This window comes from Taeniopygia guttata, chromosome 5 (assembly GCF_048771995.1).
Source record: "Taeniopygia guttata chromosome 5, bTaeGut7.mat, whole genome shotgun sequence".
Classification (NCBI taxonomy): Eukaryota; Metazoa; Chordata; class Aves; order Passeriformes; family Estrildidae; genus Taeniopygia; species Taeniopygia guttata.
The window spans coordinates 17,086,630-17,106,037 of NC_133030.1; the positions used below are offsets into that span (position 1 = coordinate 17,086,630).

General features: G+C 38.1%; 1 protein-coding gene across 2 annotated transcripts; it reads right to left on the reverse strand.

Annotated features, from left to right (window-relative positions):
• Positions 1 to 195: 195 nt before the first annotated feature.
• Positions 196 to 19,314, reverse strand: TSG101 (tumor susceptibility 101). Of its 2 annotated transcripts, none has more exons than XM_002198628.7 (10): positions 19,135 to 19,314; positions 15,763 to 15,847; positions 13,277 to 13,342; positions 12,525 to 12,688; positions 11,077 to 11,203; positions 8,803 to 8,869; positions 7,109 to 7,203; positions 2,280 to 2,482; positions 1,124 to 1,363; positions 196 to 532 (listed from the first exon to the last, which is right to left on the reverse strand). In XM_002198628.7, exons 1-10 carry the CDS (start codon positions 19,174 to 19,176, stop codon positions 443 to 445), a joined length of 1,179 nt encoding a protein of 392 aa, XP_002198664.4. In that variant the 5' UTR covers positions 19,177 to 19,314; the 3' UTR covers positions 196 to 442. The 2 variants fall into 2 exon arrangements, with proteins under 2 accessions (XP_002198664.4, XP_012429474.4); XM_012574020.5 differs by having other exon boundaries at positions 7,109 to 7,200; positions 19,135 to 19,313.
• Positions 19,315 to 19,408: the final 94 nt, after the last annotated feature.

Sequence of the window (19,408 nt, forward strand, 5' to 3'; positions counted from 1 at the left end):
TACGGCAAAGGCTCAGTCTTAAGCTATGCTGGTTATGGTGCTGAGACTAAGAACCTTTTGAGTTTTCAGTTTTTGCTGGTCATAATTACTGTGATTTTTTCCAGTTTGGCACAACATCTCCCAAATCCCTCAAGTCAACTGAAGGCATGGTTAAGCTGACACTGCATATTTGAAAACAAAGCACATCATACACAGTTCTGTAGAGGAAGAAAATATGCAACAAGTTTTATTCAGCGTTAAGTCCACCAGCACAAAGATTACAGGAGATAGAAAGTGCATTAATAAAAGCTAGTCTTTACCAAAAAGAAAATATATTATTGATTCAAAATATCTTACACTTGGATGATGTAATAACTTACTCTGGGCACCTACTGATTAAGAGAAAGATCAAGAGAATGGCTGCTTCACAAGGAAATCTTAACTTCCCAGCTAGTCTGGGAATTCAGTAGAGATCACTGAGTCCAGCAGTCTTCCTTGCTTTCTGCATCAATGCCCTCAGCTGGAACTGCTTGCGAGACAGGAGACGTACATGCTGCAGAAAGGAAAACAACAGCTGGCTAGCCATAAAGTTCTGACAAAAACTTAATACTGCCATACAAATGTATTCTGTCACCCAAATGGGATGTCAGTTTTTTGGAAACACTAAATTCATTATTCTACTAAATGTCATTTTCTTGGCTAAAAATGACTGGCAGATGGCTATCAAATGCAATCACTACCATCTCTTTGTTGCGATTTTTAATTATTAACTAATTCATTAAATTATAATAATTAATTATTAACTCCACACAATTCTTATCAAAGTAATAATATGGACTTCATAAGGTGAAATCAGACTAATGCACTTCCCATGGGGCAGAGAATGGTTCTTCTAACAACAGACAAACAGAACTAGCAAGATCTACACAAGAAGGACACAATATGACTTTGTATCTATAATGCTTTTAAAATTGGTCTTTAAATTCTGAAATAATTTTCTAAAACTTATGCTTCAATGTATAAATATTCCTGTTCCTCCAGGATCCTCCTCTGTGAAGAGATCATGAACATTTGTAAGCTGACCAAAGAGTCCAAAGCAAACACATTTAGAATGCACATCTTAAAAACATCCCAAGAAACCTACCTTTAAAAAGACTTCTAAATCTATCACTCCACGTCTCAGTGCTTCTCCAAGGTAGAAAATGGTGTCTTCAATTGCATTTTCCTCTGCATATAAGTTCAGGATCTGCTTGTAAAGCGGTGCTGTAGGAATTATGACTTCATCTATGTCATTGTTTTCTGACTGACTTTCCATTTTCTCTAGGGCAGAACTGAGCTCTTCATCCTTCTTCTTGAGAAGTTCAATGTTCTTGTCAACTTCAGCCTAAAAACAATTAAGATATGTATTTAACTTCTTGTGATACGATCATCTAGATGAAAGATTTTTAGACATACCAGTTCATTCTATACTTCTTTGCTTATCTTTGCTATGATTTTTACAGAAGAAAGAGCTATCAATCTGTAGATTTCAGATTCTTTTAAGAAAGTAACATCTGCTTTAGATAATGTCAATCCAATACCCATTTAGAACTGTAGAAAAGGCATGCCAACACTCCAAGTATTTCTGAGTTGCCACATTAGGAAAAATAACCATTTAAACTAGCTAAAGATAGTAAAAAGAAAGCCAAAGTAATTATTTTCTTTAGAATGCGGTATTCCACAGTTCTCTAGTCCAATTAATAGCTTCTCATAATTTTTAAGCCACATCTGAACACTGAGCTGGTTTCAGAAACTGTTCATCAATACCAAAATCTTTCTCCTGAGCAGCACTGCAAAGAGCAGATGGACTAAGCAGAAAATGCCTTACTGAACAACTGCAGGAATTTCTGAGCCTACTGTAAGTAGGTGAGACTTCTGGGAAAGGAGAAGTTATACAAGGAGGCTGTGACCAAAATCAGTGGTATCTGCACAAAGACACTGAAATGTTCTCCAGTACTGCTGTTACACATTATTATCAAGAAACTGAGATGCAACTATGAAATAATCTCACACCACTAACATCTTTCACAGGAAGAATGGGGAAAAATAAATGTAAGACACATGCAGGGCACTGCATCTCATAGTCACTGCTATTTCTGACTTGCTTCAGTCTGAGCACAAGCCCCTGGCTGCAAAAGAAGGAAAGCACAATGCACTGGAAGCTTTGTTTTTTCTATCATGCTTAATGATTAATTAATCACAGGCTTCTGTTCACTATTAGGAATACTCAGGCAGGGAGCAGTGGCTCCCTCTCAGCTTACCACTTCCTGATCCAGGCGAGTCACCATCTCTTCCAGTTTCTGGTGCCCTTTCTTCAGGTCCTCTTCTGTGCGTTTCAAGGCGTTGAGCTCGGCCTGGGCGCGATCCATCTCCTCCTTCATGCGCCACCTCAGCTTGTCACTGACGGCCGAGATGAGGGAGGCGCGGATGGTGTCCTCACTGATGGTCCCATCTCTGCTGGGTCCTGCACAAGGACGTTGCACAACTTAAGATTCATGCTGGGCTGCACTGGCTGCAGTACAAAGCCAGCTGGAACAGCAAGTGGCCAAGCTGCTCTATGTATTTCAGCAGTGTGAGACACAAAAATAAGCTGTTCTCCATAATAATTTCCAGAAGCAGCAAAGAGATAACACAATAGGATGGACACAAGTAAATTTAAGAGTATGCATCCATTCATTCACATCACTATTTCCATATCCACACTGTTTAAATTTTAAAAATGAGGTGGCCATTTCCCCTGAAGTCCATAAATGTTACTAGTCCAAGACCTTTTAAAGAAGAACAAGGGTTAATGGCTGGATGCATTCAATGTAACAATTAATATAACAGGTGGTTCTAGACAATGAATTTACCTGCTAGACTTATTAGTTCGGGGTTTGTTCTTTGCTTTTTTTTTTTTTTTTTTTTTCCCTCAATTGCCTAGCCGGGTAGGGAAGGTTTTAAACTAGGAAAGGCAAAGGGAGAGTTACAGAGACCACCCATGTAGCTCAAGCGGGGATACTCCCAGGAAGGGCATGCAGCCCAGGTTCTCATAGGGAACCACCCTGACACCTGCTGGAGGGACAATACAGCCAGGAACAAACAATCCAGGAGACTCCTGGAAAGCACTGACAATAACTTTCTGACACAGATGTAGCCAATGAGGAAGGATGTGCTGCTGACCTTGTAGAACTAACACGGAACACCTGGTTGGACATGTGAAGGTTGGAACAGCCTTGGCTACAGTGACCGTGAGATCATGGAGTTCTGCATCCCACAAGTACAAAGCATGGCATTGAATAAGATTGCAACCCTGGACTTCAGGAGAGCTAACTTAGGCCTCTTCACAGACCTTCTTGGAAGAATTCCATGAGAATTTACCATAGAGGGAAGAGGCGTCCAAGAGAGCAGGTGGATATTCAAGCATCACTTCCTCCAGGTTCAAGAACAGTGCATCCCTATGGGCAACTGAGCAGAAGGGCCAGGAGACCCGAATATGCTTTTGCAAATCAGCCTTTCAAGTACAATTTCAAGAGTCTGTCGCAAACACACTTTTAAATGTCTGTCACAAACATACTTTATGTCTGTCACAAGAAGTGCAATATGTCTCCAGACCAGGAAACTCAGAGTGCTCTAGTAAATGTGAGTGGCTACTGGTGATATTTATCACAAACCACTTCAATTATTCTGTGGGAATAACTAGAGGGTCACAGTTTCCCCAGGCTTGTGCTTCACACCTTCTAGATCAGTGAAATTTCAACTGGATTGTAACAACACAGCAAGAATTACAGCAGCTTTTGTGCCTAAACTTCACAACTACTATGAATGAAAACACAGAGATTTGAAGCTCTATAACTGCAAAGAAAATAAGCAAGAAGAATTTTTACCACAGTATCTTTTTATCCAGAGACACAGCTATCAAAACCCTGAAGCTGTTACAGCATTATGCACATCACATTCTCCAGTGCCCTAGATTTCAAAAAACAACAAAATGAAAAAATACTCATCACTGCTCACATCAATCTTGTATAATTGAATACTATTTTTTAAAATTCTGCTATCAAAATAAGACTGCATAAAATTGTATCTCTTCCCTATGTTTTTTACTCTGTTTCTGTCCACAAAGCCTACACCAAGCCACATGGGTGGAAAAATAAAGCTACACAAATGAATGACAGAACTACAGGAAGAAGCACATCATACTTACTAATCCATCAAAGCCTTCTAAAATACAGAAGACATAAATTTTGATCATTACTAATGTGAGCACTTTGCGTATGTATAAGTTGCACCAGAATATGTGTACTCTTTTTTTAAAAAATAAGCAAATTACCACTGAAAAATAGATATATTGAATTATTAAACAATTGGTGCAAAGACAACCTTAAGAAAAATGAATGTGCCAACACTTTATCCGATTTATAGTTCTGGCCTAAAAAATTCACCCTATTGCCAGTCAACAAGATAATTTGCAAAATTTGGTTAACTTTTAAAGCCAGCAACAGAAGTTGTCAAATAGCACCATCCATCTAAACCTAGGAATCCATCATTGCTGCTTTTTATGAAAACGAGAAAAGAACAAGAGCACTTTCTACACTGAGAAGTAAAACTTAAACCAAGCCAGTCAAAGCATCTAGGACAGAGCTTATTCACTGTATAGGACTTCCTAATTAAGGCAGACAATTGTTCCCAATCAAAAAGGCCTGATTTCCCTTCAAAAAACAGCATTAGCATGATTTTACTTACTGTTTGCTTTACATAATGAATTACACTCTAACACAAAGTCAGAATCAGCCAGAACCAGTAAAACTTACTTTCCCCTGACATCCCTCACTCTGGGAGTTTTTATGCAAGGTTCACTTTAACAGTAAAGTAGGACAGAAAAAAAAAAAATTAAAAAACAACAATACACCTAAAACAATGAAAGTTCACAGAAATGCCACCAGGTAGGGTAGAGGTCTTTGAACATAAAAAGCATCATTTTAATAAGCTCAATCAATGTATCTTCTTACAGAGCATGAACCCATAGCATCTTCTGTCACTTCCATAATTAGCCCAGCTTGGGGGAGATTTCATGGCACATGGTCATTAAAGCAACAGAACTCTGAAACCTTTAACCTTTACTAGGCAGAGTCTGGTTTCAGAAGTGACCTTACAGAATCATCAAACCAGTAACTGCATCAGAAAAGTAATTAATGGCAGATGACTGAATAGAAAGAAAAAGCCTAAAGGACTATTTGAAAAAACAGTGTTTGCAAAAAACTTGAGCTACTTTGCATGAACGCTTTCACTCAATTCAAACTAGGTTCACTATAGGAAACACAGCACCATCACCCACACAAAACTCTGAAGTTGTAACAACTCATATGCTCCTAAATAAACTATCACAATAAACCACCTGTACAGGAAAGAAACATTTTCAGTTCAAAAGAAAAAACAATACTGGACGGTAAAAAACACCCAACAAAACAAACACAAAACCACCTCACAATATTTTACGTGTAGTGGATGATCAAAGAGATGTGTTTGCATTTCATCTGACACAAGAGATAAACCATGTAAACCAGGTGTAGGGCTTTTACCCAGCTGCAGCAAATGAGTCAGTGTAATGTTAAATTGTCATTATGAAATCTGGCATTACATTACAACAAGGCATCAGAGATGATCTAACTCAGGACTGGAAAAGTCTTCTATCTTTGCCAGATACTGCACCTCTGTTCATCTTCAGTGGGGATGAAAATGAGGGAAAGAAATTAAATAGAATATATTTCTATTTTAAATTAACATTCTGACATAAAGGCAAAACTGTTTGACAAAGACACTGCAGAAAGCCAAGTTTGCCTAGAAAGGTTATCAGCTCCCTACAAGAGAGCCAGTGGAGACCATTAATTCTCCAGGACACAAGTGCAGCCCCACAACACCAAGCACTGTTTGAGGTACTTGAGTGGGACAGCAGCTTCCTTGCACTGTGCATGGCAGACTCACATCACCTCAGAGTGGAGGGGACCACTGAAGCAGCCAAGAACTTTCAGAAAATGCTTTCTTAATTCAAAAGGCTGAAAGAACTTGGACACAAAGGACAGGATCAGGCACAAGAAAAATACAACATACAACTTACTGCTGCTTTCAAATTCTGTAGTAACAGAACTCCTCAGATATTTTAGTAAGAGTAAAGTAGAAGCATCTCTCTTCCCTTGCCTTGTCCCCATGTATGTGAAGAAAAATCACAAAATACACACAGTTCTGGAAAGAAAAGACATTCTATGACTCTAACCCAGGCCATTCCATAAATAACTGAGTTCACACGTTAGATGAAGAATCTATGGATGCAGTTCTAAATTATGGGGCTTAAGAGTCTATAATAGATTGCTAATGTGAACAACACTACAGCAGAATCTACACCCTCACCATGTAACTGTGCCAAAAGGACTATCAGCCAGCTGGAAAGTTACTGCACCAGCTTCCCACTTAACTAGGTGACATCTATCATTGGCTCCCAGTCTCCTACACATACACTGAAAGTGAGGGGCAAGGTGGAAAGCAAGGGCCAGAGAGCAGCAGACTGGGAAAAGACACAGGTCAACACCCTAAATGCTGATGCTGAAGGGAACAAAGAAGGAAGTGACAAGTAGAGATCAGTAAGAAGCAATAGGGAAGAGGCTGGAGAAGAAACTCACTAAAAATGAAGCTCATTCGAATCTGCTACTTTAGAAAGTTACTATTTGAGAGGGAAGAAAGTATAAATAGACTCCATTAGATGTTTAAATGATGACAAAGGTATTTTTCTAAACTATGAACAGAGCAATGCAGACAATCAAAAGTCACCTACAGTTAAAGGGTGAGGAAAAGCCCATGTAGTTACATGCACTGCTCTTCAAAATAGTCACAAAGCACACGCAATGTATTGCATAAACCCAGGAATTCATTGAATCCCTGAATTAAGCTGAATAGAATGCATTTTTTTTCTTCCTTTGAATACATTTTGATTAAAGATCAATACTTTAGAAGTTCGAAGTAAGAAGAACATGTTCTTTTTTCCATTTTGTTTCTTTACATATCAGTTATAGAGAGAAGCTTTACTTCAGAGAAACCCTTTTTCCAAGGTACTCACCAACAGTGGTGACAGGAGGCTGAGAAGGGTAGTACTGCACACTAGTGGTTGCTGGAAAGGGAACACCACCTGGGTAAGGATAGTTTGGGAAGCTGCTTTGACAAAGAAAGATATGCTAATGTTATGCAACTATTAGTAAAATATCATCCACCTAGATTATCTTCATTGCCACCATGTTAAACAGTCATTTGCATAATAAAATGTTTAAATTGTAGGCCCTTTTCCTGTTTACATGAACATCTTTCAAAACTGGTATTTCTGGTATTATTTAAGTTATCATTTTATCTGAAACCCTATCTAGTTATTGCCTGGTTAACATTTGGATAACAAATTCTCCTGAATATCTTAGCTTTGCTATATGAAATCCTACAAGTATCCAAAATAAATTATTCTAGCTACAAACTCCCACACAACAATTTCAAATTAATAATTTTAATATGAGAACAGTTAAGAAGATGACTGATGAACTGCTTTATGTAAAACTAAAAATGCTGTGCAAAATATGGTTGCAAGGTCAAACCCACCCCCCAGAAATTCTCGGTCCTGCTCTGATGTATAAAGAAAGCAAAAGTATTTGTTTGCTCACTGAAACGATTATGAGATGACATGTGACAGTCTACAACACCTTTTTAAAATACATTTGCCATCAGCTAAAACAAGGACACAAATTAGTCAGTACTAGACTGAGAAACACCTGCATGCAGCAGTATTAACTATAGTAATAATTGAACAAAGTGGTCCAAAACCCCCTGCAAAATATAAAATAAGCATGCTCTCTCTTCAGACAACCGCAAATTTACTAGTTCTTAAAAGCTTCCTATTAATTAATAAATTATACATTTTAAAAACAGTTCTTCTATTAATTTTGTACAAGCATTAAGAGTGCTTTAAACAAACATATTTAGGAAAAAAACCCATGCTGTAAGAACTTGAAAAATTCTAACTTTTATCCTCTTAAAACATAACAATCCCCCCGCTCCCAATCCTCAGAGGTTTTTACATTTTAAATGTCTTTTAAAAATAAAAATGCTCCATATTACACCAAAATCTCATATGCTCCTACCACAAAATCAGGACATAAGAATATTAATAAAAAAAACATTTAACTATGATGTAAAAAATATAAGTACACACTAGGAGGCAGTAGTTAACATCTCACTATTTGCTAAGGCAGATCTGCAAGTCTTCTGGAAAAGCTTTATTCCTAACCAATATATAGAAAAAAAATCCTGGTTAATATTAATAATAACCTTTTGAAGTAACCTTGTGTTCCTCAAATTCCCTTAGAGTGCTCAGAGTCCACAGTTACACTGGAGTCAGGGTTTGTATTAACCCAGCAAAGTTTTGTTCAATTTTTGAGATGCTAATAAGATCTTGACTTTTAGGGGTACATTTCTTTCTATGTCATATAGAAAATATATAAAAATATGAGCGAAGATCGCTAACAGCTGGGAGTTAGGCAATTTCAAAAATCTAATTATCACATCCATATATATTTTATTTGAAGCAACTAAGCAAGCTAGACCTTCCTCCAGTTTTGGTTACTAACAAGTATTCAGCCCTCACTTTTAACAAATGCTGCTAACATGAATAATTATACAACAAATGCACCATACGAAAATACAATTATGATTAGACACTATTCAGTGAAATTTTCTATCAGGAAAATGATGATAGTTTAAAGAGGCTCTTACCTTGGGTTTGGAGTGCTTGATGTTGGATAGGGAGATATTCCACCTGGAATTCCTGGCACGTAGGAAGCTACATAAAACAAGAAATTAGTATATTTTTACATTTCAGAAATTAAAACCCTCAATATAAAGAAGTTGTTCCTCATATATAAAAATAACCCTATTGTTTTATTGATTTTTTTTCTCAATCATTACTTCAAACTAATTACTGCATGGATAAAAATAGGTATTGTTTTAAAAATGCACAGCAAATAGGTATTCTAAGGAAAAAAAAAAAAAGATTCTGCAGCTAGGGTACTCAGAAAAAAAACCCAAAACATGCTATTAAAGATGACCCACCTGAAGAGTTGTCTCCATTTTTTATGTAATAGCTGAAAAAAGAATTTTACCTTTCTTGCCAATGATGGCTACTCACTAAATAACAAGTGCATAATTTAAGTACCTTCAGAGTAGTTGATTAGCTGTTCAATGATCCAGCCATGTCCTTATTGAGTAATTTCTGCTATTTAGATGTTGAGACAAATTTAAAAATTTGTTATCAGCACATATAAATGTCTGAATAGTCTTAGCGTGTTTTAAGATTTTTCTTGAGAAGCTGACAAAATTATGTTTTGGACATACTTATCCAACACTCTAGCAATTTTAGGAATACTTAATCAAATAACTTTTTTTTTTTTTAAGTTATTAAGAGTGGAGCTATTTCCACTCTTCAGTGCTTTTAAATGATTAAAATTTTTATCAAAGGACGTAATTTCTTCTTAAAACAATGTATCTATAACATGGAAAACCCCAAGCCCTAAATGTCTGTAAAATAAGGAAAGTCTGATTACACTATTAAAACTAAGTGGCTATTAATAATTTCAAAACCCTGAAACATTTTCACTAGAATTACTTGTAATTCTATGAAGTAATTCATAGCACTTCAGCTCAATTAAATTCAAAATAGTAATTATTCAAAGCACTTCAGCTTTGAGTGACTACAAGAGCAATGAAATGTGGTTCATTGAAGGTTTGTCCTTAAGGCCCAAGTCACAGCCTCTGCTAAAACTACCCTTATACTGACCCCCAGTGTTCCTTGAAAATCAGGAACAATCCAATCCTCTGGAGCTCTCACAAGCAGGCTAGCCACAGACAAACTGAAAAATCCCAAACACCTGCCTTTAGTCAATTATTCCTAATGGTCCCATTTAGGTTTCCTACCCATTTTCTCACAGGTGCAGAGCCTAAAACCTTGCTAAAATTGGGTTCTGCTGGAAATAGCAATGAATAGCATTTCAGCTTTTCAAATGTAACACTGTGATCAAGTAAAAGCCATATCTCATAGAAAATGGACACAGCCTTAAAAATCTGGCAAAAATAAATAACCCCAAATACAGCTACTGTACCATTAATGTGGAACTGTTATAACATTATTAAACAAACAATTTCCAGCTACACTGCTCCCCCTTCCCTACTGTCCCAGTTTCTGACTTGAGGAGGTCTATGCTACTGTTTGTTTGGCTTTTTCCCACCCAGTACAGAGTCTCCTCCTGAAAGAATTTCTAGGATTTTCTGTTTCCCACTTCTTTTCCCCCCACCTATAAGATGCCTCCAGAAGTTTAAATAAATGATTTTAAAAGTCTTGAGGATTTTTGCAAGAAAATAAGAATGGCTACAACACCATTCTTAGAAGAAAGTCACAAAACCAATTTAACAGAGAGCAAAGAATAAAACAATCACAAGGCAAGGGTTTTTGTTAATATTCAGCCAGCAATTTGAAAAAAAGAAAAACAAACCACACAAACAGGAGTGTGGGCATAGGAAACACAAGCTATAGGCATGCTTGGGCTTATGGAACCAATGGCTCCAGGATTACTTACAAGATGGGCTTGTATTATTAGAATAAAAAAAACCTGAGATACAAAGCTATTTAAAGAATCTCTTTGTAAGTCTGTCTTGGAGTGTTGACAGGACACTGGTTGTTTTGAGGGTGTTTGAGTGTGTTCTGGTTTTGTCTGGGTTTTGCTGTGTGTTATAATACAAACTTGATTTTTCCCCTCTAAAACCCAAACCCCCACATGAATTCTTAAGACTCACAGAACCCTTTTAGTTGGAAAAGACCTTTAAGATCATTAAGTCCAACAAGGTAAAGTGAAGTAAATTCACAGCCCAGGTGAATTCATTACCCAGCAACATAAAAAGTAAACTGCATTATTTGTGGGCAAACTGCGCAGGGCAACAATCCCATTGGAAAGTTAAGATGATTATTTGCAGAAATCAATAGTGATGAGCACTCACTTGTTGGTGGCCCTGTTGCCTGGTATGGGGGGTAGCTGGAGGAAGCAGTAGGCCGAGAAAACACTGGAGGCTCCTCCCCAAACACAACAATCATGACCTGGATCAGCTCCAACAAGTCTGACTGGGGCTGGGAGGGAAAGAAAATCACAAGTTGTTCATTTTGCTAACAGAGAGTTTAACTGACTGTAGCAACAACAGGATGCCATTCCATCAGCTCTCAAAAGCATTCCTTTTATTTGTAGGTTTAAATGTTCTTAAAATGTGTTTTTCCATCTGTATACATATGTGCATAATTAACTTCCTTTCTGGATTCTATTACACATACCAAACCCAGTCAGCTTGTACTTAAAACCATACAGCAAAACACACCCAGAATAAACTGGGTAATACATGGTTCCATATCAACTGCAGGACAATAAATGACTGGGTATAAATGTCCAATGATGAATTGTAATATTTTAAAAAATTAAATCCACCACCCAACATGAAAAATATACAGATCCCCAAGTTTTTTAGACATTTTAATTTCACACATCACAGCTTTTGCTCTGATTCATAATGTCTCAACAGAAAAAATATTCTAACCCACTAAGGAGTGGCACAAACCTCCTTTAAATACAGTTAAACCAGGCCTCTCTGTTTATAACTACTTAATATAGGCATGATTTCATTTTGCCAAAATAAGAACAAGCATCATGAATGCAGCACCAGATTAAATACCCCAATTCGGAGTTTACTTAGCTCTATAAGCCATTAAATTATTTTTACCAGCCTCTCAGACAAAGAATTCTGTATCAGCTGCACCTTAGATGATCCTCTTGCTTTGTGCAAGACCTGGGAACTCTTTTTCCAATATTACTATGCAAGCACTGACGTACTACCCAGTCTTAATAACTATAATTAATATAATTAATAAATATATTCCTGTTAATAACTTTTTACAGACCCATGCATCTTGTATCATTTTTCTAATCTTGTCAACACAGTTTAGCTTCTTTACAAGTCCAAGTTTTGGCCAAAACAGTGCTCAATGCCTCTATTTATTGGTAAAGCAAATATATCCATATACATGAGGCTCCAGGAATGTCTGTGCTTGTAGAAGTCCACTTTAATCACAGAGATGTTTTAAGTACATTTATAATTCCCTTCTGTAAATATTCTTATCTCACAAATCTTCACATCACTCTCTTGCCAGGGGAGAGGACACCTTGTGCTGCACTCTTTAATCAGACAAGTTATAACCGAAGATACAATTAATTACATTAATTAACCAGAACACAAAATGCAGCATCCTGAACTTTTAAGACATTCCAAAAAAAACCAGTTGATTTTATGTTAAAAATGGTTTAAGATCTCTAATAAAGACTATGGCTTTTATTAAAAACAATACAACTTTCTTGAGGAATGCAGAATGAGCAGTTCAAGAAGGTCAAGCTTCCTGTACTTACATATTTCCACTCATGAAGGTAGGGAAGGTATATCTTTCCATTTGCATCAACGTGCTTCCCAGTTTTTATTGTCATAGAGCTAGTGGGTTTAACAAAACAAATTGGGGGGTTGAAAGGGTAGGTGTCCAGCAGCCACAAGCAAATTGGGATATTATATGTGTTACCTAGAAAAGATATTTTGAAAGATTTTAGAAGTTATTTCAATTCTTCAATTGAGTCCTCCTGTATTCAGATTCATAAAAAACTCCTAAACCCAGTAAACTCAACTGTACAAAGTTAGAAGCCAGAGCCAAAATCGACTAATAATGTTCAATGAATAGGCAACACTATGGTCACAAATGCAACATTTTTCAGAACAATTTACAAAATCTCATTTACAATCATCATTCACCACTAATACCCAGTCTCATTTGTTCTATAATGCAACATTATAAGACTAGAATTATCATTAGCTGCAGCAATTAATGGTGTGCAATCCTCGTTCAACTGACAAACCTGAAAAAATGTGCAATGCTGAAAGAAAAAAGATGTTACAAAGCTGTAAATAACTGAAGAAGCAATGCACAGCATTCAGATTTTACCCTGCAGCAAAAATAGAGAACTATTTCTTTAAAATATTTTACTTTGGACAAGTAAAGGATTTCAAGAAGAGAGTGATCACTGAATTAGTGAAGTTGAATCAGGACAAATCCAAGTTTTTCATGCAATTTGGGAAAATAATGGGGATAATGATAATTATAATACATGCATACCTCTGTAAGGCACAGGAATGGTTCCACTGAGGCTCATCAACTCCCTTGATGAACCATCATTAAAAACTGAAAGAGAAGAAACAGTATTTTTAAAACAAATATATTGGTTATGTTAATCTCGGCTCAGGTTATTTCCCATCTATTTATAGGCATAAGTTTTCACAAGTTACACACATAGAAACTCAGCTTGAAAGGTTTAACTCTTGCACATTTATGAATTAGCAGATGACTGTTCACAGTCAGGTAACTCCTCATGAATAACACACTTCTGAGAAATGAATGATTAATCATTGCTAAACTACCTTCTCTACAAATAAAACTGTTCCCTCATTCAGTGACCAAGTCAAATGATGGAACCCTGCAAACTGCAAGTAATGCATATTGCTGCAAAGAGAATCTGAAGTCAAACTTGATTTAAAAAGACAACTGTCATCTGAGGTTTATAAAATAATTCCTTATGCTTTATTCAAAAAAACATGTCAGCAAGAATACTGAAAATTCACAGGCATTTATTACAAAATCAGTAAAGGTAATTTAACCAAACAGTAACATACTGAAGAGGAAAAAAAAGTGCTTGACTGACAAATATTAGTCACAAACTGCACATGAACTCTGACCTAAATTTACTGAGTTGCTGTATCTAGTTTCCTCACACTTTTAATCCAATACATTATTCTTGGCTGAATGAATCAGCTTCTGTTGAGAAAGCTTTTATCTTTTTAATTCCTTGTGAAAGTTTCTAGCCATAATTCAAATGTAGGTTACTGTGCACAACTCTTGTGGTGCTGATGGTCTGCAAAGGCAGGTAGAACATGCTGGGATGTCAACGGGGGTATGCATTTCATTATTAATATGAACTTGGAAACTGTCTCATCAGCAACATAACTGTCAGATTATGCTCTTCTCTGACTTAGAGATGGGGCAACTGAGAGGCATTTTAAAAACTTTTATTGCATTCTTAGTCTCATGAGAAGGTTGAGACAATACAGATGTTATAATTTACACCATCACAATTAGAAGGTATTTTCTAATTACAATACACTATAAGCGTTTCTTGGCCTATCAGCTTTTGCTACAAATGTCTTGAATGTCTTAAAGCCAATTATCTAAAATTACCCCTTGTGGGTCCTGCTACAATGCACCTTTCATAGTTTTATTTCTCCTAAGTATCTAGTCTTATTTGCAAGGCCATCCTTTGAAACTTGTTTCTAGTTCCATTTTTCTCACAACAATGTCTATCGTATTCCATGGCATTTCTAAGTCAGCATTTCTTATCTCAAAGTCTGCATAAAGATGCACACTATGTGAGCCTTCTGTCAGGCTTTAAGAATACTCTACAAATCCATTTCCCATATTTCCCCCCTCTCTCTTGGAGAGAAAAAACTTTGTTTTTTGTTTTTGGCTTTGTTCATTGTTTGTCATGTACAGTGAAGTACACAAGAATTCTCTACAAATCCATTTCCCACATGTAATCACTTTCTTGCACCTGATGTCACTGCTACAAATAATATTGATTATCTGTAAGTGATTCTGTGCTTAGCCTCTTCCAGGCAGCTTAAAGAGCATTAGGGAACACAAATGGCTACAGCTCAAGGATATCTGGAACTGTGATCACCATCTTATGCAAACTTGTGAAGCTATTCCAGCCACAGTCCTTTCACTCCTGTTTTGTTTCTCCAATCACTGCATGAATTTTTATTTCTGTGACAGCTGCTGGCTTGCAGCTACTCAAGTTAAAACTAATTCATCTTTTACCCATCCATGTCCCTTCTTAATATTCCTCAATCCAGATACACAACTTGAAAAGCAGAAGACTTAAAAATTTTTGATGATGTGTTAGTAATATAAATTAGATCACAGAGGAGTCCCACAGGTAACAGTTAAAAAAAGTTGACCATAAGAAGGCTGACCTCAGCAGCTAGCTGGCTCACTGTATGCTGTGAAACCCTAGATATCATCTTCCTTTAATACACTCAAATTTAAATTAGAGACTTTAAAACAGCTAACAAACAGCGATTATCATTGATAATTCACATCACAAAACCCTCATGCCAATTTTCTGTATAGTTGACTCAGTTTTCTTCATACTCTTAAGGACTATTACAACGATTTTAAATGAAGCATTTCTTCATTGATTTACAGTTCTTCCTACACAGAATTTTAAGAACGTCTTTATATGGCAGCAAAGCTGAATTTGTAAGATATCAGCAATCTCAGGACACCAACTGATGACATCAGTGAGTGACTAACTAGAAGTAAAGCTGTGAAAAACGTGACACTTCTTGGCACATTAGATTGTTATTTTCTAAAGTATCCTTACTATATTACCGAGTGTGTTTCTAAAGAAGTGTTGATGTCAGAGACAAAAAAGAGAAACTCAAGTTATGTTTTCTGTGTTAATCTTCTTTCTCCCCCTACAAAAACTACCAAAGACATCTAACACATTAACAATTCACCAACAAAATTTTTCTTATGCACAAACTAACCATATGAATCCATGACAGGTTTGAGGTCCTTGTATTGAGTAATAACACTGGTTGTCTCCTGTATGGTTAGGTCTCTATACTTATACTGGAAAACAAAAGAGAAAGAAATTACTTTAGAAGTTAAATTTTTAGTGTTAACTTAATTAAATTTTTTATTTTACACAATAGACAGCATTTATGAGAGTTTACATCTATACATGGACATTCCTCTCCACTCTTAGTTTGGAATAATAATTTTTGTCCATATTACTTAAGCAACCACTGCCTATATAACTTATCGAACTTTAATAAGATGTTAAGTCTTAACAAGGGTGTAAGCATAAATTGATTTGGGAAATGGCTATTGCATTTTCTTTCCTCTTCTACCACCAAGTGTATCTGAGAAACATGAATTAATCTTAAAAAAAAAAAAAAAAAAGTGATGTATTGAACATTCCTGATAAACAGCTACCTAGGATATGAACTACACAGATCTATTTCATAGCACTTTTCAAAGCAACACCATATTTAACAAGCATTGATTAGCGTTTATGTGTATTTTGTCAGCTAGAAAGCAGACATATCAAGGCACAATATTACCCACAATAATACTGGTTTTACCCCAGTCCTTTTATCAGGAGCAGGGAGTAACAGCACAGGCGCCCCGTAAACCACAGATACACTACAGAATTCACCAGTCTCAGAGCCATAACCCACAGACAGCAGAGAGGCTCCTGGGCAACAGAGTTGGTTCACCACACAGTGCAGCCCTTTAGCCTTGTTGTCATTTCTCCTGATAATTACTATTGAAAAGACAGCAATGTGGTCCGTTGACTTTTTTTTCATTCTAATACAATTAAAAAAACCTGCAATCTTCAGATGTCATAAGGAACACAGCCAGCAACCCTTCATTGAACCATGTTAGGAAGACAAAGGGCCCAGCACAATGAAATGTCTGATATCCAAAGCATGCAAATGTTAACAACATCAGAACAAATTAATTCAGACATGATTCAAGAGCAAACTGTGGTGTCACAGCTAAAGGTCACCTTGGCCCTGACAAAGACTCATGAGTTGTGAAACTTAAAAATTAACTTCTTCCTGTCACCTCCAGAGACTGACAAGGATGTTCCTCCTGGGCATGACAACTCAGATTTAGTGAACAGAGATGAACCCACCATGCCACTTCCCACAATGCCATCTCAGCCTAGAGGAAGCACCAGCACCTCGGGTGATGCTGTGACTGCTCTTCCTCAAATGACCAAGGAAAAAACAGCCACATGGACTGTCTGCAAAATGCTGGTCTGTGGGACAGAAAGCAACCCCTCCAGCAGGGATTCCTGTGTGCACAGGGAAGCACCAGCACAGAGGTCAATCAGCCCCTGGATGCTGTTTTGGTGGGAAGGCTGCAGCAAAGCATCTCGGCGTCCTTTGAAAAATTGGTGCAGGATTGGGAGTGAGCAGCAGGGCTTGACAGAGAGACAACTTTGTTAACATTTGAAGACATTCCTCCTTCCCTCCCCAACACCTGGCAGAAGCAGGAACAGCCATTGAGGGGACATGGAGGAATTTTCATGTACAGCAGCCAGACTGGCAGCACATACCCACACCACTGCACGTGTCACTACAGGACAAATGACAGCTGATCACCAGCTACTTTTAAAAGGCAGGGCCTTCTCATAGGAACAAACCTTATGGTCCAGGATAGAGCCTCAACAAGATCAGCATAATCACTATTAAAAAGAGAGCAGGATTCTCCTAACAGAAGCTCCAAAAAGGCGCAAGGACGACAGAATGGTTTGGGTTGGAAGCAACCTCAAAGATCATCTTGTTCCAAGCCCAAGGCAGGGACACCTCCCACTATCCCAGGCTGCTCAGAGCCCCATCCAGCCGGGCCTTGAACACTGCCAGGGATGGGGCACCCACAGCTTCTCTGGGCAACCTGTGCCAGCACCTCACCATCCCTACAGTAAAGAGGCAAGCAGAGTCAGGCTTTACTTCCACTTTTGCCACAAGAATCTCAAGTCAGTTGAGTCCAGAACTGATAAAACAATGCCTGCCTGCTCAGCAGGCACTCTGTGAATCTAGTACATGATGGTGCTGATGAACCACAAATTTGGTTATTGGGGGCACTTCCAAAAATTAGGCACAACACCTGAATATCAAGCAAGCATCTTCATATCCCTATTAAAACAAAGAAAGATAATATTCTTACAAACTGTTTTTACACTGAGTGATGATTACTTAGTAGAGAGATGGTTGTGTGATTCCAGCTACTGCCACAAGAAAAATTAAATGTTAATTTCAGCTGTTAATTTCTGTACTTAGATTGATTTCCAATAAATGTCAAAATCTCTTTAGAAAATATAAGATCCTAGTGATTTCTACAAAGGTAACTAAAACTGATTAATTTGAACGCTTAATTTCTAGACTCCTTTTTCCTCCTCCATTCTCGGACTGCAAATACATTCCCCTCCTTTTACATACCAGGAAACAGATCACAAAAAGATTAAGCTTTTCAAGATCTGACAGCAGGTAAACACCTGAAGTCAAATTAAGTGCTTAAGTTCCCCAAACGAGGATGAAGCTTTTGTTCTCATTCACTGAACTACTCAATATATGAAATACCACTAAACTTCCCTCTCTAGAACAGAAAGTGTAACTATTTTTGAAAAACAAATACAATGAAATAGCATCTTCATTTTTCATCACCTACAGAAAGCCAGACGGGACTATAAAATGAACAAGTGTGGGGGAACAAGGACATTGAACTACCTTAAATTCTATTTCTTCTACGGCATCGCAGTCATTAATTTAGCAAAGACAGGTGTATAGAAATACATACATGATCTCATTTGCTGACAGTGACTGGGTATTCAACACGCATTTTCAGGCTGATAAAAAATTCTGCTTATGACTCCATGCAGGTGAATGTGCCTTTGGCTTTGATCAGAGTCTCAGCTACTGCACTGCATTTCAAAACGCTACACGTACGATTAAATGCTGCCAAAAAAATTTCCAAAATCCCCCCAGCAAACCCGTAACTCCCCCTAAGTGGCAGCATTAGGGGTTTTCATTCCAAGCTGCTGGACAAAGCCCAGTTTTCAGTGAGGAGTGGCAGTGCATGATTCAGTGGTTAATGATTTGCCTTCCACGAGAATTCCCCGTTTCCTTACACACGGGCCATAACCAAATCCACCCCACCCCGGGCAGCGATGCTCAGCTCTCCTGTAACGGGGAGCTCAAGTGCAGTGTGCCCCTCTGGAGCCTGGCACTGTCGCAGCCCAGCCCCGCAGCTGGGCACGACCATTTTGGGCTCGCTGCGCCGTTCCTCCTTCCCCACACAACTCCCCGGAGCCTCCCGGCGCTGGGCCCCGCTGGCCGAGCCCATACCTTGGTGAGCATCTTCTTGAGCTGGCTCTCGGACACGGCCATGGCGGCCGCCCCTCGCTGTCGCTGCCCCGCTGCTCCCGGTGCCCCGCTGGTCCCGGCGCCGCCGGCCCGGCCCTACATAAACACAGGAAGCGGCCCCGCGCCCGCTTCCGCCGGCGGCGCCGCTGCCGCGCGTCACGGGGCGGGCACCGAGCGGCACCGCCGAGCGCGGCTCGCGTTCTTACCAGGGAATACGGCACAAACGCAACAGCAGATTAATGCACAAAGCACGCCT

Coding starts and splice junctions, on each gene's coding strand:
- TSG101 (XM_002198628.7), bottom strand. CDS start 19,176: ATGGCCGTGTCCGAGAGCCAGCTCAAGAAGATGCTCACCAAG. Junction 13,343..15,762: donor ACCTGTCATGGATTCATATG/GTTAGTTTGTGC, acceptor CTTCTCTTTCAG/TTTTTAATGATGGTTCATCA. Junction 11,204..12,524: donor ACCTTCATGAGTGGAAATAT/GTAAGTACAGGA, acceptor TTTCCCTCCCAG/CCCCAGTCAGACTTGTTGGA.